The following is a 16929-nucleotide window of genomic DNA, read 5'->3' as shown; positions in this document are numbered from 1 at the left end:
AAAGGAATCTTAATAATAAATGGAAATAATTGAGTTTTCCTTGAGATTTTAATTTTTTGTCAAAACGTTAAAACCCTTAGTACAAATTATATACATATTGGGAAGTGGATAACATTATGTAGTGTTTAAGATATAATAGGAGGTAAGGCTAATATTTGTGTATTTTATTTTCATGTTGAAAAATAATGCAAATCACTTATGACCAGTAGCTACTTAGTCTTACCTTGTCCTGTGACCTCCTGACACAGAGCAGTGCTTCTATGCCATAGTCCTTTCTGAGTCTCTTTCCTAGTCACAAAGGAAGGAAGGAAAAGAAGGAAGGGAGGGAAAAAAAGAGAAGGAAGGAAGAAAAAGAAAGACTATGCTTTTCATATTCTGTGGATTCCTAGAACATAAGGGAGACTTTTTTTTTAATTTTTTTAAATTAAAAAATTTATTTGAAATAAGGTTATTTTATAAACATTTTCACTGTGCTTAGAGAAGAATACAGTTAAATGTTGAATATATAAGATTTCAAATTCCTATGTTGAAATAAGTTCTCACTGACTCTCCACAGTGGATTTCTGTGACTAGTGCACATTACATTTATTGAGAACAATCATGCCTTGTCCCTCCAGGAGCTGGCCTTAGACTCAGAACTCTGTGCTGCCTCTTCCATGTCTTCCGTATTGGCTGGAGAAGGACTGTGCCCCGTGATCTGCTTTACGATCCATGTCGTGACAGCCCTTTCTCTTAGCAATCTTTTTCTGTGTTATTGTGGGAAGGCTTTCTTGTACAACTGTCAGTCAGTACATGTGAGTGGAAAACCCCATCAGGGCTTTGGTCCACCTCTGTTCTCCATGCCAGGGTCTGGACTGTCTTTCTTCATCTAGTCAAGTAACTTCTGGGACTCTGATTCCTTACGTGCTAGAGATTTCATTCCCAAAGAGTTTCCTTAAGCCCTAGTTCTACTTTGATACATTTAGGCCTTAGCAGCTGCTACACTGAGATGTGCAGAGTGAGCTTCCTAAAGCAGCACGTATGAACAGGTCCTTTAAGGAAACAGCGTCCTCCTTGACTTACCTTTGCTGTCGTAAATGAGGGTGTGTCCTTTAGTGAACAGAGGGGGCGGCTCTGAGAAACACGTGCTAGAGTTGACAGAAATATAACCAACACAGTTTTGAACAGTCTTACTTCAGTCAGTCCAGCTCGTACTGTAGCAAAAATGAGCATGCCATTATCTCCTGTCATATGCAAGTGAATTTGTGAGTCAGAGAATAAGCTGTAAACCCACCTGAGGCCCAGCCCAAGTTCCATCCTGGGACCTGCATGGTGGGTGGAGAGAACCAGCTCTCCTGGTTGTCCTCTGACCTCCACGGAAGTGCGTGCGTGTACACACCTAAATAACTGAAACCAAATAAAATTTCAGAAGAATAAAGATGCCTTGGGCTCCATTATTGTGAAATGCTATCTAGAGATCTTCATAGTGCTGTCTTTTCTTTCTTTCTCTCTGTAATGTTTTTGTTTTCTTTTCCTTCTTTTTTTGAAGGAAGCCTCCTTATGTTACCCAGACTGCACTTCATCACCTGGGGTCAGTCTTTCCACCTCAGCCCCACACGAGCTAGGACGATAGGTGTTCCTCACTGTTTCTGGCTTCACTGCCTGGGTGTAATGTATTCATTTTTATAAAATGGACTACGCATGTCTAAGGTGCTACAGATAAACAAACACATGATTTAATTCTGTGTTTTTCCAATTACACCAGCATATTCTATCAGAATAAAAAGTTTGCTTTGAGTGGATAACTTAAAAGTATTCTTATTTTTACCTTCATTTATCCTTGCATAATTTTGTAGATAGAATTGTGACTTGATTATCAAGTGTTACATATCAATAATTTTGTTTTTTTTTTAGCCTCTTGTTGCCGTACCACATAGAATTCCTTCAACGAGTAGAAATGTGAGAGAAGAAAAGACACGCTCAGAGATAAACTGTGAGTACAGACGACCATTTGTAAGTCAGCGACCAAAACGAGTTTACGCTGCAGTGTAGGTAGAATTATTCTTTTAATTTTTTAAGGTATTTTTTCTTTGTAAACACAGTTATATGTAAAGTTTAGTGACTGCTATATGAATTCTATTTTCTTTATTCCTCTGGAACTTTGGGTACCAGGAAAGGGATTATATATGTTACACTTGTAAGGAAAAGTAAGGCATGAGACTAGAGAAGATGGATGCCATCATGGGACTGCACCTTCACTGCTAAGCTCCTGTAAGTCACCTCGAGACCTTGCTCAGTGCAGCCTGTGGCTCGGTAGGTAGGGATGGAGTGAGTGTCTTCTGACATGCTCCCTGTGTGTGCCTGTGCTAAAGGGCCACTCTGTGTGTGAACTGAAGAGAGAAGTCTGCAAACCAACTGTGAATTACCTTAAACAACTTAAAAGTGGTTTCTCAGGCTCCACTTGTCCAGAGTCCACGCATTGGTCTCTTGGTCACGCTTTGCTCCTTTGCATCAGTGACCCTCAGCCTCCATGTAGTATATGTGTGTGCTGCAGGAAACTAGACCCCTGTAGCCCAGCTTCTCTGAGACTCCTTGTGTACTCTGGAGGCAGAGACAGATAATAAGCATCATATTCTTTGTGTGCTGAGGAAACGGCAGCATGGAAGCCTCCACTTTCGGTCCTTTATGGGCTTGAGAGTTGATACTTTCAGGTCTGACTCACTGTTTTCATGAGTGTTTCAGGTGTGTCTATATTGGGGTTTCTATCGCTGGGATAAAACACCATGACAGAAAGCAGCTTGGGGACAAAAGCTTGTAGGCCATCATTTAGGGAAGGCACTTGACAGGACCTCAGGTAGAGCAAAAGCTGATGCAGAGGCCGTGGATGCACACTGCGCTTGCACGGCTTGCTCAGCCTGCTTCCAGAACCAGGACCACCATCTCAGGGCGGTACCTGAGCCCTCTGGTCAGTCACCAGGCAGGAAAATCTCACAGGCTTGCCCACAGGCCAGGCTGCTGGGGACATTTTCCTAATTGAGGTTCCCTCCCTCCAGATGACTCGATCTTGTTCAGGTTGACAGAAAAATAAAATTGTATAGGATGTCTTATGGTTATGTATGAAGTTTCCTATATAGAAAGGTGCTCTGAAATGTTTCCTATAAAGATAGGCATTGGAACAATGATTAGGTAAATTTTTTCTTCAGAGTTGTTTCCAGCTGCCTGGTTTTTCTTCCTATGACCAGTTCTTAACTAAATGGTGTTCAGACAACAGGTGTAGAAAGGTTGTGTGTTGCCTTTGGTTTTAGGAAGCCCCACTGCCTTCAGCTAAATGTGATAAGCAAAGGTTTATGTCACCTTCCCAGAGTCTTCATAGCTCCACATTGTAGGATTGGCTTTGATCTTGGCTTGTGAAAGGCTCAGCCGTCTCAGAGAAGCTCAGAACGTTTCCCCTGGCTGTGTAAGAACAAGGGAGTGGTAGGACAAACAGCCGCAGCCTGACGGTAAAGACAGGCAGTGCTGTATACCGGGTCGGTCATCAGTCAAACAGTAGCTGGAAGAGACCGGCAGAGGCAAGTCTCAACATCATAGCAGAAGAGTGTGAAGAGTGAGTCTGTGGATTCCCCTCCACAGAGTGCAGGACCAGGGAGGGCTGCTGAATAATATTTTAATACCTTGTGATCTTTGATGTAAGATTGTGTGCAAGCAGTAATGAAGGGTCTATTCTTGAACAGTCTACTTCTCCAGACCATCATTGACGTCTGAGCCATTAACAGCCGCCAGTGCACACGAATACTCATGCACCCTCCACACATAGTTAGCATGTAGAGAACTATGTCAGCACTATAAACGCATGCCTTGCGTTGTTTAATTGATACTAAAATAAGTTGAAAAGACGTGTTTTTGTTTTCTGTGTGTGGGTGTTTACCTGAATACATGTAAACGAGCCATATGCATACAGTGCCTATCGAGGCCAGATGAAGGATAAGATCCCCAGGAACTGTCATAAACAGACGAACATTAGCCACCATGTGGCTGCTCGGAACCAAACCAAGGTGCACTGGAAGAGGAACCCATGCTCTTAATGACTAAGCTATCTCCCCTGCTCCATTAGTTACACTTTATATGTAAAGTTAAAATCAAAAAAAAATTTATTAAAGTAATTATGTTATGAGGTCAGTTCTTTCCCTCGCTTGGGTTGACAGTAATACCTGGTTTTGGCCAACATTCTTAATAGTTAACTGTGGCATCTTTATTTCTTTTGTTTTTCTCAGACAGGGTCTTGCTGTTAGAGTCTCCTGCCTTAGCCACCTCAAAAGTTTTTACACTTGCGACTAATTTCATATCAGTGGTCTTTAGTACTTTACCCCAACCATAAATCAGAGAGATCAAATGTAAAGGTAGTAAAACATTGTGTGCATTAGAGCATCAAAGAATGAAGGTTCTAGCATACAGTTCAGTTGGCTGTAAAACAAACATTGTCTCATAGAGATCTTGAAGGTCAGAAGTCTAGAACAGCATCTGTCATAGTCATTGCTGTGAAGTAACACTGTGACCATGGCAAATCTTAGAAAAGAAAGTATGTACTTGGGGGCTTGCTTACTCTCTCAGTCACTGTTCTATTGCTATGAAGAAACATCATGACTAAGGAAACATTTACAAAAGGAAGCATTTCGTTGGGGGCTTGCTTACAGTTTCAGAAGATCCGCTATTATCCTCGGAGCAGGAAACATTGGCATCACGAGTAGTGTTGAGCAGTAGCTGAAATCTACATCCGGTTCTGTAGGAAGAGTGACACACTTCCTCCAACAAGGCCACACCTCCTGATCCCTCTCAAATAGTCCCGTTCCCTAATAACTAAGCATTTAAATATATGCACCTATAGTGGCCATTTTTATTCAAACCCCACATTTACAGAAAGTCAGTTCTTTTTTATCGTTGTGCAAAACATAATGGTGCATGTGACGCTGGAGCGGTAACTGAGATCTACATCCTGGTCCACAGGCCAAGAGAACCTGAGCCTTACATGGACTTTTGAAACCTGAAAGCCCCCTCCCAGTGACACATTCTTCCAATGAGGCCACACCTACTCCATCAAGGCCACACTCCTAATCCTATTTTTTTCAGACAGTTCCACTCACCAGTAACTAAGAATTCAAATATATGAGCCTATGGAGATCATTCTTACTCAAACCACTGCATTCCAACGTCTCTTCTGAGACTCAAAGGAATCTCTTTAACTATAAATCAAAATCAAAAAGCAGATTACATACTTCCAACATAAAATGGCACAGACTACACATTACATTCCATAAGGAGAAAATGGATCATAATGAGGAAATCCTGGACCAAAGAAAGACTGAGACCCAGAAGGGCAAACACACATCTCATATTTCATGTCAAACCACCTTCAGATCACCAGTTTCCTTCACTTTATTAACTGTCAGACACTTCTCTCTCTTGAGCTGGTCCCATGCCCAGTCTTTCGCTTTCCTTGTCAGACATCCCAAGATTGTGGCATGTCACACACAATCCAGAGTTCATCTTCACAGCTTCACCAAGGGCCTCTCAGGGCGTGCGATGCACACTTGGCCCCAAGGACTTTTCTTAGCCACATCTGGAGATCCTGAAGCTCCTTTCTTGTGTCCTTGACTGTAAAGCTAGAACCACGTGGCTGATGCTTCCAAGTTTTGCTGTTTAATAGGGCTTCAACAAGGACATAACTACTCCAGCATCTGTGCCACACTTCTAATCCTTGTAGTTCAAATCGCTCCTAGTGGCTGTGTTCTGGGAGTCAGTCTTCTTCAGACCACCACAGTGTGGTAGTGTTTCAGGCTCAGGGCCTCTGGTGACACAGCTGTCAGGAAGTTAGCAGAACTGTGGTCATGGAAGGCTTGGCTAGGCTAGATGGTTGCTTCCACACTCACTCACACTACTGCCAGCTAAAGGCCCTTCTTAGGGCAGCTCACTAGTAAGGATATTCCTCCAAACTAGATGATCCAACAGAAAGACAACCTTACCATAAAGGTCAGCCATTATTCTGCCATGTTTGCTTTGTCATCTCCACAGACTCTGACCTTGTATAAGAGGACTACACAGAAATTACAGGGACCACACACCCACTGTTGTAGAACCCCAAGGAGTCACAGAGCACAATTAGACAATAGACCACTGCAATACAAGAGGTTTTTATTCCCTGTACATAGGGTTGCTCATCCTCGCAGGGAGAGTCAACCCTAAACTCAAAAAGCATCCATCTTTTATACTTTTTTGTGAGGGGTACTATTGGTCAGAAGTATAATTTTCAGAAAGAGGAAAGGAAGGGGGGAGAAACTTTGGCAGTAAGATTGACAATTTGCATTCTCCTTGGAATTCAGTACAGGGAGGGGTAGGGGAGCTGTTCCTAAAGCAGTCATTTTTGTTTTGTCTTAACTCAGCTTGGTCAGCATAGCTTGACCTGCCCACTAAAACTTTGTTTTTACATTTTCAGAACCTGGTTTATATATTTCAAAATTTTCAGGGGTTTTGTCCTTGTTTTGTTTCTCAGAATTGGGTGATTAGAGCATGAGCTAACTATGACATGCGTCAGGACCCTATCTAGGGTTTCTAGAGGGCCAGGTGGCTGTCAGTCAGTACATTCTGTGGTTTTTCTGAGACTTACTCTGGGCCATTGTTTTTATTTGTCAGGCACAGGCGGGTCTCATAGCCTTGGGATGACTGGAAAGTCTCTGAGTCTGACTTCAGCCATTTCTGTGTCTTTAGGGTCTCACATTCTAGTAAATTCTATCTTTGTCTACTTTCTCAAAAATGGGTGTTTTGGAAAAGTCTCAGAGCCCCTGAAAACTTTGTGTTTTCCATCACTGCTGGCACCAGCTGATGTGTACCTGGCCAGATACCAAGTTCAAAAATCTCTTATGCTGGACCACGGCACATGAGCAAGTTATGTCCTGATTTTAACATGCCAATTTTCTTGTTATTTTTCTTTTTTTTACAGTATAAAATGCATAATAATCAAGAATACAACTCGGTATAAAACAATTGCCTGTGATGATCAAGGCCCTGGTTCAGTCCCCAGCACTGTATGCATGGGTTAAAACATCACACCAGTCACTATTTACAGGGAGTTCCTGTGTTCAAGGCTAGCCTGCACTAAAATAATAAGCCCTGGCTCAGAGACGAAGGAAGGATGTATCCCATATCCCGACATAACCTCTCTCTCTTCTCAGTTGGCCAGGTAAAATTTGACCCGCCCTTAAGGAAGGAGACGGAGCCACATCATGAACTTGTAAGTGTCCTGGTCTTGGAATGTTAGCCTCTGAACATAAATCTTAAGGTTGCCTTTATGATACACTGGTACTGACTAGCTAGGATTCAATATTTTCATATTTGGAGAAAAATGGTAATTCTAAATACCGAATAAATAAATCTGTGTTGCTGAAAATGAGTATTTTTAAAATTATTTAAAGAGATTAAGTGTTACCATTCTCAGATTAACTGCTTTAAATGCTGGCTTTTACTTTTTTTATTTTTATTTTTTTAAATCTGTGTTTGGTTTTGAGGTGCTTCTTTTGTATCCACTAGGAAAAGTGCCATCCAGTGGTGGCATCTGGAGTGAGCAGAGCACTAACTCAGTCAGAGCAGGCGTGGGAATAACATCACTTGCCTGTGAGCAAAGACTCATGAGGCTTGGTGGGGGCTCCTGTGTGCTGCTGTCCAACTGCAGTTTCTGGTCCAGTCTTGGAGACAGAGTACTCTGCAAAAATTTGCAATATTGATATACTTATAGAAGAATAAAGATGAGATTAAAAATAATTTTAATAAAATTTGCCAAGGCCATAGATTATTAGTCTGGTGGGTTTTCCTTTCCCATTTGATAAATTAGGAAAAAAAATCGTGGTTAATACATGCTGAAGGCTGACCTAAGCAGGAGCTTTCTTACCAAGTTTAAGTGCGTATTTTCACCACTTGACTGGCACAAGGAAGACATCAGCTTGTCTCACGATTTCACTGTAGTAGCCTGAAGGGAGGGAATGTTAACTATTAGATGCTCATAGTTTAAAGTTAAAGCCTGCAGAAGATGAGGAGCTAGCTACAAGCAGTCACATAATGCTTGTGAATGCTAATTGTGTTTTTTGTAAGGCAGTCAGTCTGCAGAGTGGATCTGTCCTAACTAGTAACTGTGTTATCAAGCAATTGTTATGATGTCGCTTGTGTGCAAGCCACTTGCTGTCGTTTGATTTTGCATTTGCCTTAATAAAATCATGTGAGCAGGCCCCAGCTCCCTTGTGAAAGTTTCCCTTGTGAGTTTGTGGCTGTCAATAACCTGGGTTTCTTGGTCTCTGCTAAACAGCCCGACAGTGATGGTTTTTTCGACAGTTCAGAAGAAATATACTACACTGCAAGATCTAATCTGGTATTTCTCATCTTCTGATTTTCTTTGTCAGCACTGTTTTAGTCTTAACTCTCTTAAGCTCAGACATTGTGACCAGTTTTATTGTTTCGTAAACTAAAGCTTGTCAATTAGCAAGCTTTTATATATTAAAAGATGCAGTAACTTTTTCCCATTACAAGTCAAATCTACTCAAATGTAAAGTTGCATCAGTAAACAAATTTTTTCTTATGTGAAAAAGACATTACTATTTACATTTCTTACCAAATGTAAAGTTTTTTAGAAACATTTCCCTGTAAAAATGTCCAATTTTAGTAATGTAACCATTGATATATATATGCACTAATATATATTTTGATGTTATACATATAATAGCATTATATGTTATATGTAGTATATTGATATATTTTGTGTTATATGTATATTGCATGCATCATATGTAATTTGAATAAGTAATTTATCCCTAAGTTAACGATAGAGTAAGATGAAATTTTGAATTTGTTGGCATTGTACAATGTCTACTTTTCTCACAGGGATGCTGTCATCCCTGAAGTTATACACAGAAGACTGTCTTCCCCTTTCATAGGAAATCTTCACCTCGTAAACATTCGATAACTAGTGCTTTCTAAAGTTCTAAGTAGTTCTTTTATCCACATGACTGGCCAGAACCCCGTTACCCCAGTATTTATTCCCAGAACCCCGCTACCTCAGCATTTATTCCCAGAACCCCGCTACCCCAGCATTTACTCCCAGAACCTCGCTACCCCAGCATTTACTCCCAGAACCTCGCTACCCCAGCATTTACTCCCAGACTCTGCTTTTCTGTTTCTCAGATGGGATTTTCTTTCTCTTCTTCTCCACCTTGATAGAATATCTCTCTGTGTTCTGATTAGTCAAAATATTTATATAAGTGCTGAAATCCATATCTTATTTATAAAATAAAAGAATTTAGACATCATTCTTCTGCAGAAAGAAGTTATATCTCATTAGCTAAAACAATATTTACAGATATGAATTCTTAGCTGTGCAAAAAAAAAAAAAACCAACAACAAAAGGACCCATAAGCTCTATTACCAAAATGCGGCCAACTGTCAAGTGCTGACTCATGGAGCAAACACATGAATATCAGGGGACCAAAAGCTGCCTTGGGCCAATGTGGCCTAATTGGCTTCTGAGAAGAACTAAGACTGGTGTTGGTGTCACACAGGATCCACTGTGGAATGAAGGGAGGAAAGAGATTACTGCACCTGTGTGTCCTGGGAGTCACTGTCACAGGCCACAGTTATAAGAGGCATTTGGTGAACACCTGACATTAAGATACTGTTAACACTACTACTAGAAATAAGAGTTAGCTAAAGAGATGGAGCTGAACCCTCAAAGAGGAAATGATAGTGCTGTGAAGTTCCATGTGTTGCCTACAGTTAGTGTCCAGGGGTAGGGAGACAGTGCCACTGGGTCTGGTGGCTCATGTCCATAATTCCAGCACTTGGAAAGCTAAGACACAAAGGTAACTGTGAGCTCAAGGTCAAGCTGAACTACATAGTGAACTCTCGGGCCTCCTGACCCTCAGAATGAGAGCCTGTAATACAGAATGTGAAAACTGTATTATGAAATATGAAAGCAGCATTAGAGGTCAGGAAGAGGCCACGAGAAAGACAGTGGTGAGCAGGTGTGACTCCAAAGCAGGAAGCACATGTCTAACAAAGGCTTCTTAAAACCCAGAGGAGTAAAGGGCCAGGTGAGAGAAATTCAAAGAAAAGAGGGATTTCTAAGCATAATTTTCTTCAGAAGTAGATATACAGACTAGAATGGCATTTGGTGACTGAGTCAGAAGTTGAAGCCAACCCCACTATTTATTTACTAATCCCCTCATGCAGAGCAGGTGACAGACAGTGAGAGCTGGCATATCAGACATTAAATTAGAAACGTACCTGACCCTATGGAACCAGTCCCAAACCCTGACTGAGTTACCCACTGAGGCCCTTGCTCCATCCCTGTCCTGAAGTCAGGAGCATCCTGTGATGTGGGGGAGGGTGCATGATCATGATGGAGAAGGGGCCTGGAGCCTCCAGCTGTGGGAGAAGGACAAATGAGAGAGACACTGTTAGATTCTACAATGCAGACTCAGCTCTAGGAACCCACTCCTAGTGGTAACCGAAGAACTAACACGCTGATAGTTTATGTCATTGTAAACACTAAGTGTGGTATTTTCATCAACTAAAGACCATATATCTAACAGGCCCCATGACTGCATCACCTACTGATGTCACAGTCATCTTGGCACATGAGACCATTTACAAATGCAACATTCAAGAGGCAAAGAAACTGAGCAGTTGTCACTGTCACTCATTAGCATGTCGTTAGGGGTAGTGGCCTCAGCCTTGTGCCTTGCTGCCTCTGCTCAGCACCATCAGCTTGGCTTGGCTGCCTGTGCTGTTCTCCCTCCTCTCAGCATACATTTCCTGTAGTTTGTTTCTTCTTTTTTTTTTAACTGTGGTAAAACATAAATATAAAGTTTTCTATTTTAATGGTTTTTAAAGGATCACTGCACAGTAGTCACTGCTCACATCTCCAGAACATTTCATCTTCCCAAACTGAACTTCTGTGTCGGCTCAGTGGACCCTCACTACCTCCCTGGCCCCACGACCACCGGCTGCTTTTACATCGTGGGTTTAGGTGGAACCCTCACTCCTGTCCTCTCCCAGGCGGCTCACATCACTCAGCACAGTGCTCCGGTGTTAGGGTTTTCTCCTGTGACATCATCCTTTTCATACCGAAAAATAGTATATTTAGGGAAATGCTACATTTTACTTTTTGTTTTTTGTTGTCGTTCTGTTTTTGCATTTATTGAGGAACACTTGTTGCTGCTGTGGATAATTCAGAAGACCTTGGATCTGCAAATGTTCATTTAAATCCTCACCCTTCTGTATGCAGAATGGGACTGACGGGATGCGGGGAAGTTCTCTTTAACATCTCAGCTGCTGTGTGCTCTCCATGTTCCCACACCGTCACCACCACTTCCTTTCTGTCCTGTTGAGTGTTGTGTCCTCCCACCTCAGCTCCCACAGACGCTGTGGCAGGAGTGTCGGCCGTGCCTGTGACTACAGCACTTGGAAGGTGGAGGCAAAAGGAGCATCAGGAGTCCAGGTCATCCCTGGATGCACAGAGCTCTCAGAGATAGCCTGGGCTTTGACTCAAAATATGAAAAACTTAATAATTGCCACCACACACGAGACCAAATGCCGAGCTCTTGTCTTAATGGGCAGCAGATGCCAAGATGGCGGCACAGGATTTGGGAAGCCAAAAGTAGACAACTCTGCCTCACTGCCTGGGCTGCCGAGCTATTAGCTGTCTCTATCCAGTGTTCACTTTATGATTTATGTAGATGAATTTTAAATATTATACCTTAGATTTTTGTTGCTACCCAGAACTAATTTTTAAAGAAGCAAAACTTTGTAAGAGACTAAAACTTAGGTTTAGGTCTTTACATTTTAAGTCAGAATTTTGAAAATTGCTGACATTACTAAAACTCACTGAAGCAATAATTGAATAGTAAGAATTTTGTCTGTAGTCAAAAAATGGTTCTATCCAATGTGCAAATTAGTGTCTTTAATTAAAAGGTTATATTTGAGAGCTGGAGAGCTGACACTTTCCATTTACATGTCTAACTTTACTCAATAATTTGATAATACATTGAAAGTTAGTAATTAAACTGTTACGTTTGTTTTGTTGTGTTTACCTTGTTTTGAGACAAGATCTCTCTAGAGATCTACCTGCCTCAGGATCCCAAGGGTTCAGATTGCAGCTGTTCCACTGCGCTCAGCTAAGACCCATGTTAGTTGTGAGGAGAGGACATAAAGAATAATCCGCTCACTGCCCTGGGGAGTGCGTCCACCACCTTAGAGAGGTGGTCTCCAAGGATCAGCATGAGAGCCATGCTCTTCAGATATGTCCCCCAGTCTTTGCCATTCAGTGGGCATCACTCATCCACCACATCTAACTCAGCCTGCCTCTCTGACTTCCAAAGAAATTTGTTCTGTATTCTCTTGGATTCATTCCCAGTTTGTTCCCACACGTAATCATCTGTATTAAATATTAACCGTTTTTACTCCTGCCATAATTTTCTCATTTTTATGATGAGGAAAAATATTCTTTCCTGCTCTTTTTCTGGTGTGTGTGTGTGTGTGTGTGTGTGTGTGTGTGTGTGTGTGTGTGTGTCTGTCTGTCTGTGTCCAGTGGTCTCAAATCTGTTGACTTCCTGCTGTTTTCTCATCGGTATAGACGGCAGTCTTCCAAAGTGACATACATAAAGAAACTGCATACACGTTAAGTATGTATGCCCTTCTTGTCCAGCATTTCACAGTGAGCTCTTTGTTCTTTCTTAGATCTTACTCACTGTTTCCTTAGGATTGTCACCCTACATTTAGAAATAGTCTCCCCTGTCCCTCAGTGAAAGGAACCCATGAAACTAGAATGTATCACTCATAAAGATGTTTAGTGTATCCTAGGGTGACTTTCTCGGATTGTTGTTTGAGTTCCAAGTTGAATCTTTCTGAGCTTACTTCATATTCTCAGTACATTGTTACTGCTTTGACATTGCAGTGTAATTAAACATTACCATTCATTAATTGTTTAATGCTGCTAACTTTTTTGATGCTTGCATGTTCAAGTGCATTCTGATTAACTTATCCAAGAGACAAATGATTCTATCATCTTGGCTATGTTGAATGCTTTCTGAACATAATTTTGGTATCTAGAACAGCTTCTAAATACTTTTTTAAAAAAAAAAAAATGCCTATTACTTTGTAGTGCATGATGTGGAGGGAGGGGAACAACCTTTAAGCATCATTTCTCCACTGCCACCATGTTAGTTCTGGGCATTGAACTCAGATAGTCAGGCTTGGTGTCAAGAAGGTTAACCCATTGAGCCATCTTGATGCCCCACATGGTTACTATGGTGTAACTTGATTTCAGGAGAGAAGCAGTTAATGAAGAGTAGTCCCTTGCTGATTTAGCTTTCCTTGTTGGATTAATCATCAAACTTGGTGATTGCATACTCCTATAATTTACAAACTCCATTGGCCTGAATGTGTATAAGTCTATGCTTGATTTTCTATTAGAATATCCCTTTAGTTATTTTAAATCTTGACCTTGATTTTCATTTTCTGGTTATTACTGCCACCTGCTCTTGTCATCTCTCAGCTAAGTGGACATTCCTGCACATCAACAGAAGCCGTATCCCTCTACACACATACATGCTTGGGAAGCTGTTGTTTAATAAAAGTTTATGAGATTGTATTGACTAAAGCTGTCACTTCTTTGGTTCGTCGAGTGCTTGGTTATCTGTCTCTGAAGACAAGTTTAAACCTAGAATCGTCCACAGAGATGAATACACTGTTGGCTGAATTCTAGTGCATAAAGTTTAAAGTCGTGACCACTAAAAGTCAAAGTGATACAGTTGTTGCGGGCCTGTGACTTGGTGATGTGGTTGTTGTGGGCCTGTGACTTGGTGATGTGGTTGTTGCGGGCCTGTGACTTGGTGATGTGGTTGTTGCGGGCCTGTGACTTGGTTCTATTAGAGTACGTCACAATTTAAAGAGAACTGTCCTTTTCCGTTAGAAGTCCATGTGATATCACTATGATGGTCAACTAATCTTTTCCCCTTAGGCTGTGTTATCTTTGCTGTCACTGTAAGAACAGTTACTATGTGCGTGACTGAACCCAAACATTGAAAGGATAGAATTTGAGCCTTGTCTAAATCAGTATTTGGATTTTCAGCAGATATTTTTAAACAGGTCTTGAAGTTAATTTTAAAGTACGGTGTGTTGTGTAGAATTGTATCTTAGACTTAACGGATTCCAGACTTGAGATGTTTGTGACTCCGACTATCTGCACTGGGGAAGTGTTTGTCTGTTTCCAGGAAATGAAGCTAGTGAAATTTGAACAGGTGATTATTACTCAGAGCACAGTCTGTATGTCAGGTGCTATATAGATTGGCCTTTTTGGCTGTGTTCATGGCATGGCTACTGTTTTAAGAGACTTGTAGACAGATTAAAATTCAGTGTAAGTGCCATTAGAGATCTGTGTGGGAACTATGGAAACATTAGAGCAGGCTCTGACTTTGGGAGATTGTTCCAAGGGTCCTCTGTAGAGCCCCAGGTGTTACCTTGTAAAACAAATGTGCACCCTTTTAGCAGTGATTGGAGTACAGTGGCTTCTTTCAAAAGAGGGAAAGGCAGCTTGGCTCTTATATGGTTGATGGATAGTACGTTTTTCTCAAGAAGGTGTTTGAACAGAGCCTGTGTATTGCTTATTCTTCTGAATTTTGATTCTTAGCTCTCTCTAGCCTGCACCATTCAGTCAAAATGCTTTTGGAGGCAAGCAACTCTTCAGTGTTCATTTAAACTTCACTGTTTAACCTTTGAGATCTTCCTAACCCTCCTCCAGTGCAGTTTCTGGACTTGAATTCGTTCACATGCAGACCTCACTTCTGCAGTAATGCCCAGCTTTCTTTCAGTCATTAACTAATCACTTGCATGAAGCAGCAATAGAAATATGTGACTGGTCATAGATACACGGCCATTCTAAATGCCACACACAAGTCAGACCGGGGTGGCCTCTGTGCTTATTCTCTGTTTTGTTTCTTGTTTTTGTTGTTGTTGTTGTTGTTGGTTTTAATCTTTTTTCTTCATGGTAGCTTGATAATGCTTAATGTGAGCTTTTTTTCTTTCTATAAGCTAATTAGCTAACTTTTACAAATACTAAATACAGTAAATAGCAATAGCCATAAATAAAACTTTTAGATATCATTTAAAATTTTTCCAGAAGAATACTCAATTAAGATATAATATCCTATATTGTTGGAAGTACCATAAGTCTTATTTTAAAGAATATATAGCAATACAGATTTATTTGGGGCTTGGGGCTTTGATTTAAAAAAAAAATATATATATATTAGCATATAGTGATTGCCACACTGTTGTGCTAAATATTTTGCTTTATGCCACTAGGATCTACAATTAGAGTACGGGCAAGGACACCAAAGTAACTACTTTTTAGGTGGAAACAAGTAAGTAAAGTTCTTTTGAAACTTAAATTCAAAGTAATTGTCTTTAATATTATTATATTTCATATTTCATATTTAAGGTATTGAGCTAGTAGATGTTGTGTGACGTGCCCTTGACTTTCCCCCAGTCTTTGCACTGGCCATCTATGTTCAGTAATTGTCATCTGGGAGGATCAGCCTAACGTTCTATATTGGCCTAAGCAGATCTTTCTTGTTACAGTATCTCAGCTATGATGAATCCACGACTCAGCAGTTGATTCCTTTCTACAGTTGACCTGCTTGCCCTCTGCAAAACTTGCTTGGTGCATCTCCCACTAGGAACAGCTAAAATTTTAAATCACTCACCCTGCTTAGAAATCCACACTTTAACTTTAGCTGTACTGGTCTCTTAAAGAATGCTAGTAAAATAAATAAAAATAGACATGCATCCATGAAAGTATTTCATGGAAGAACGAGATTCAGCAGCGGGTAATGACTGCTTCCGACCAGGCGCCATGGTGGTGAGAGCACGGTACAGTTGGCTTACAGACTTGCTCATTATATGCCGGGGTTAAGAACCCAAGACTGCCCTTCTTTGATTCTTGATTCCATGGGTGAATTTTCACTCTGTAAGCCAGTCTGTAAGGGAATATTTAAATTACCAAAGTATTCTGGGGATGTGTGTGTGTGTGTGTGTGTGTGTGTGTGTGTGTGTGTGTGTATAAAATTAGAACTTAAAATTTCGAACCATTGATCAAATAGAGAGTTGAGACATCCTTTGCCATACTTCACACTAAGCAGCTGATAAATAATGGTTACTGACAGGCACCTTAGTTCCATGTTATTCTCTTCCATGATCTATCTAGGATAGAGAAAGGGCTTTTAATGCAAAACTAAAGAAGTGTACGAATTGTGTTTAAGTTTGTTAGATATAAAATATTAGTAATTGGTTATTATTTATTTGCATGCCTTTCCTCTTTAATCTTTTTTGTTGTGTGTGTGTGTGTGTGTGTGTGTGTGTTTTGAGATAAGGTTTCGTTATGTAACACTTGCTGGCCTCAAACTTACAGAGCTCCTCCTGCCTCTGCCTCCTGAGTGCTGAAGTTAAAGATGTGCACCGTCCGCTAGACTCTGTCTTTCTTAATGTGGGAGATAAGCCTAAACCCCTGACAGAAGATGTGGTTTTACTTGAGCAGTAGTTAGTTACCGCTAATTGTCCTGGTTTTGGTGCCATAAATTATGTGTTACTGTGGCATAGTGACGTTAAAAATTGAGTAATGTTTTTCTAAACATGATGCCATTGGTTTTTTTAAGGACCCTGTTGCAGCCAAATTTCCATGTACCTAAAAAGACCGAATAATTTGACTATGTGTTGCCCAACCGATTCATTTTAAATTACTGTGCTTGCAAAATAATACAGCCACAAAAACTTGTCTAGATTTCCCAGCCCCACCATCTGATTCCCTACTGTTTGACCTTTTCTTAGTGTATATAGCTGCTTTAGCCAGGTGACATGTTA

The 16929-nt window shown here is 40.8% G+C and overlaps 1 protein-coding gene across 2 annotated transcripts in view; it reads left to right on the top strand.

Moving 5' to 3' along the window:
* MAP4K3 (mitogen-activated protein kinase kinase kinase kinase 3) overlaps nt 1–16929 on the top strand; it is a 131806-nt gene that overhangs the window by 77702 nt on the left and 37175 nt on the right. The window contains exons 13-16 of one of the 2 annotated variants that reach the window (XM_080914392.1): nt 1894–1972; nt 7203–7261; nt 8327–8389; nt 15376–15434. In XM_080914392.1, coding sequence (XP_080770518.1) covers nt 1894–1972; nt 7203–7261; nt 8327–8389; nt 15376–15434 — 260 coding nt within the window. The remainder of the gene's footprint in view (nt 1–1893; nt 1973–7202; nt 7262–8326; nt 8390–15375; nt 15435–16929) is intronic. The other variant, XM_080914393.1, reaches the window with a different exon arrangement.

This window comes from Micromys minutus (assembly GCF_963924665.1).
Source record: "Micromys minutus genome assembly, chromosome: 3".
NCBI classification, from domain to species: Eukaryota; Metazoa; Chordata; class Mammalia; order Rodentia; family Muridae; genus Micromys; species Micromys minutus.
This window is presented reverse-complemented; position numbering and strand designations above follow the sequence as displayed.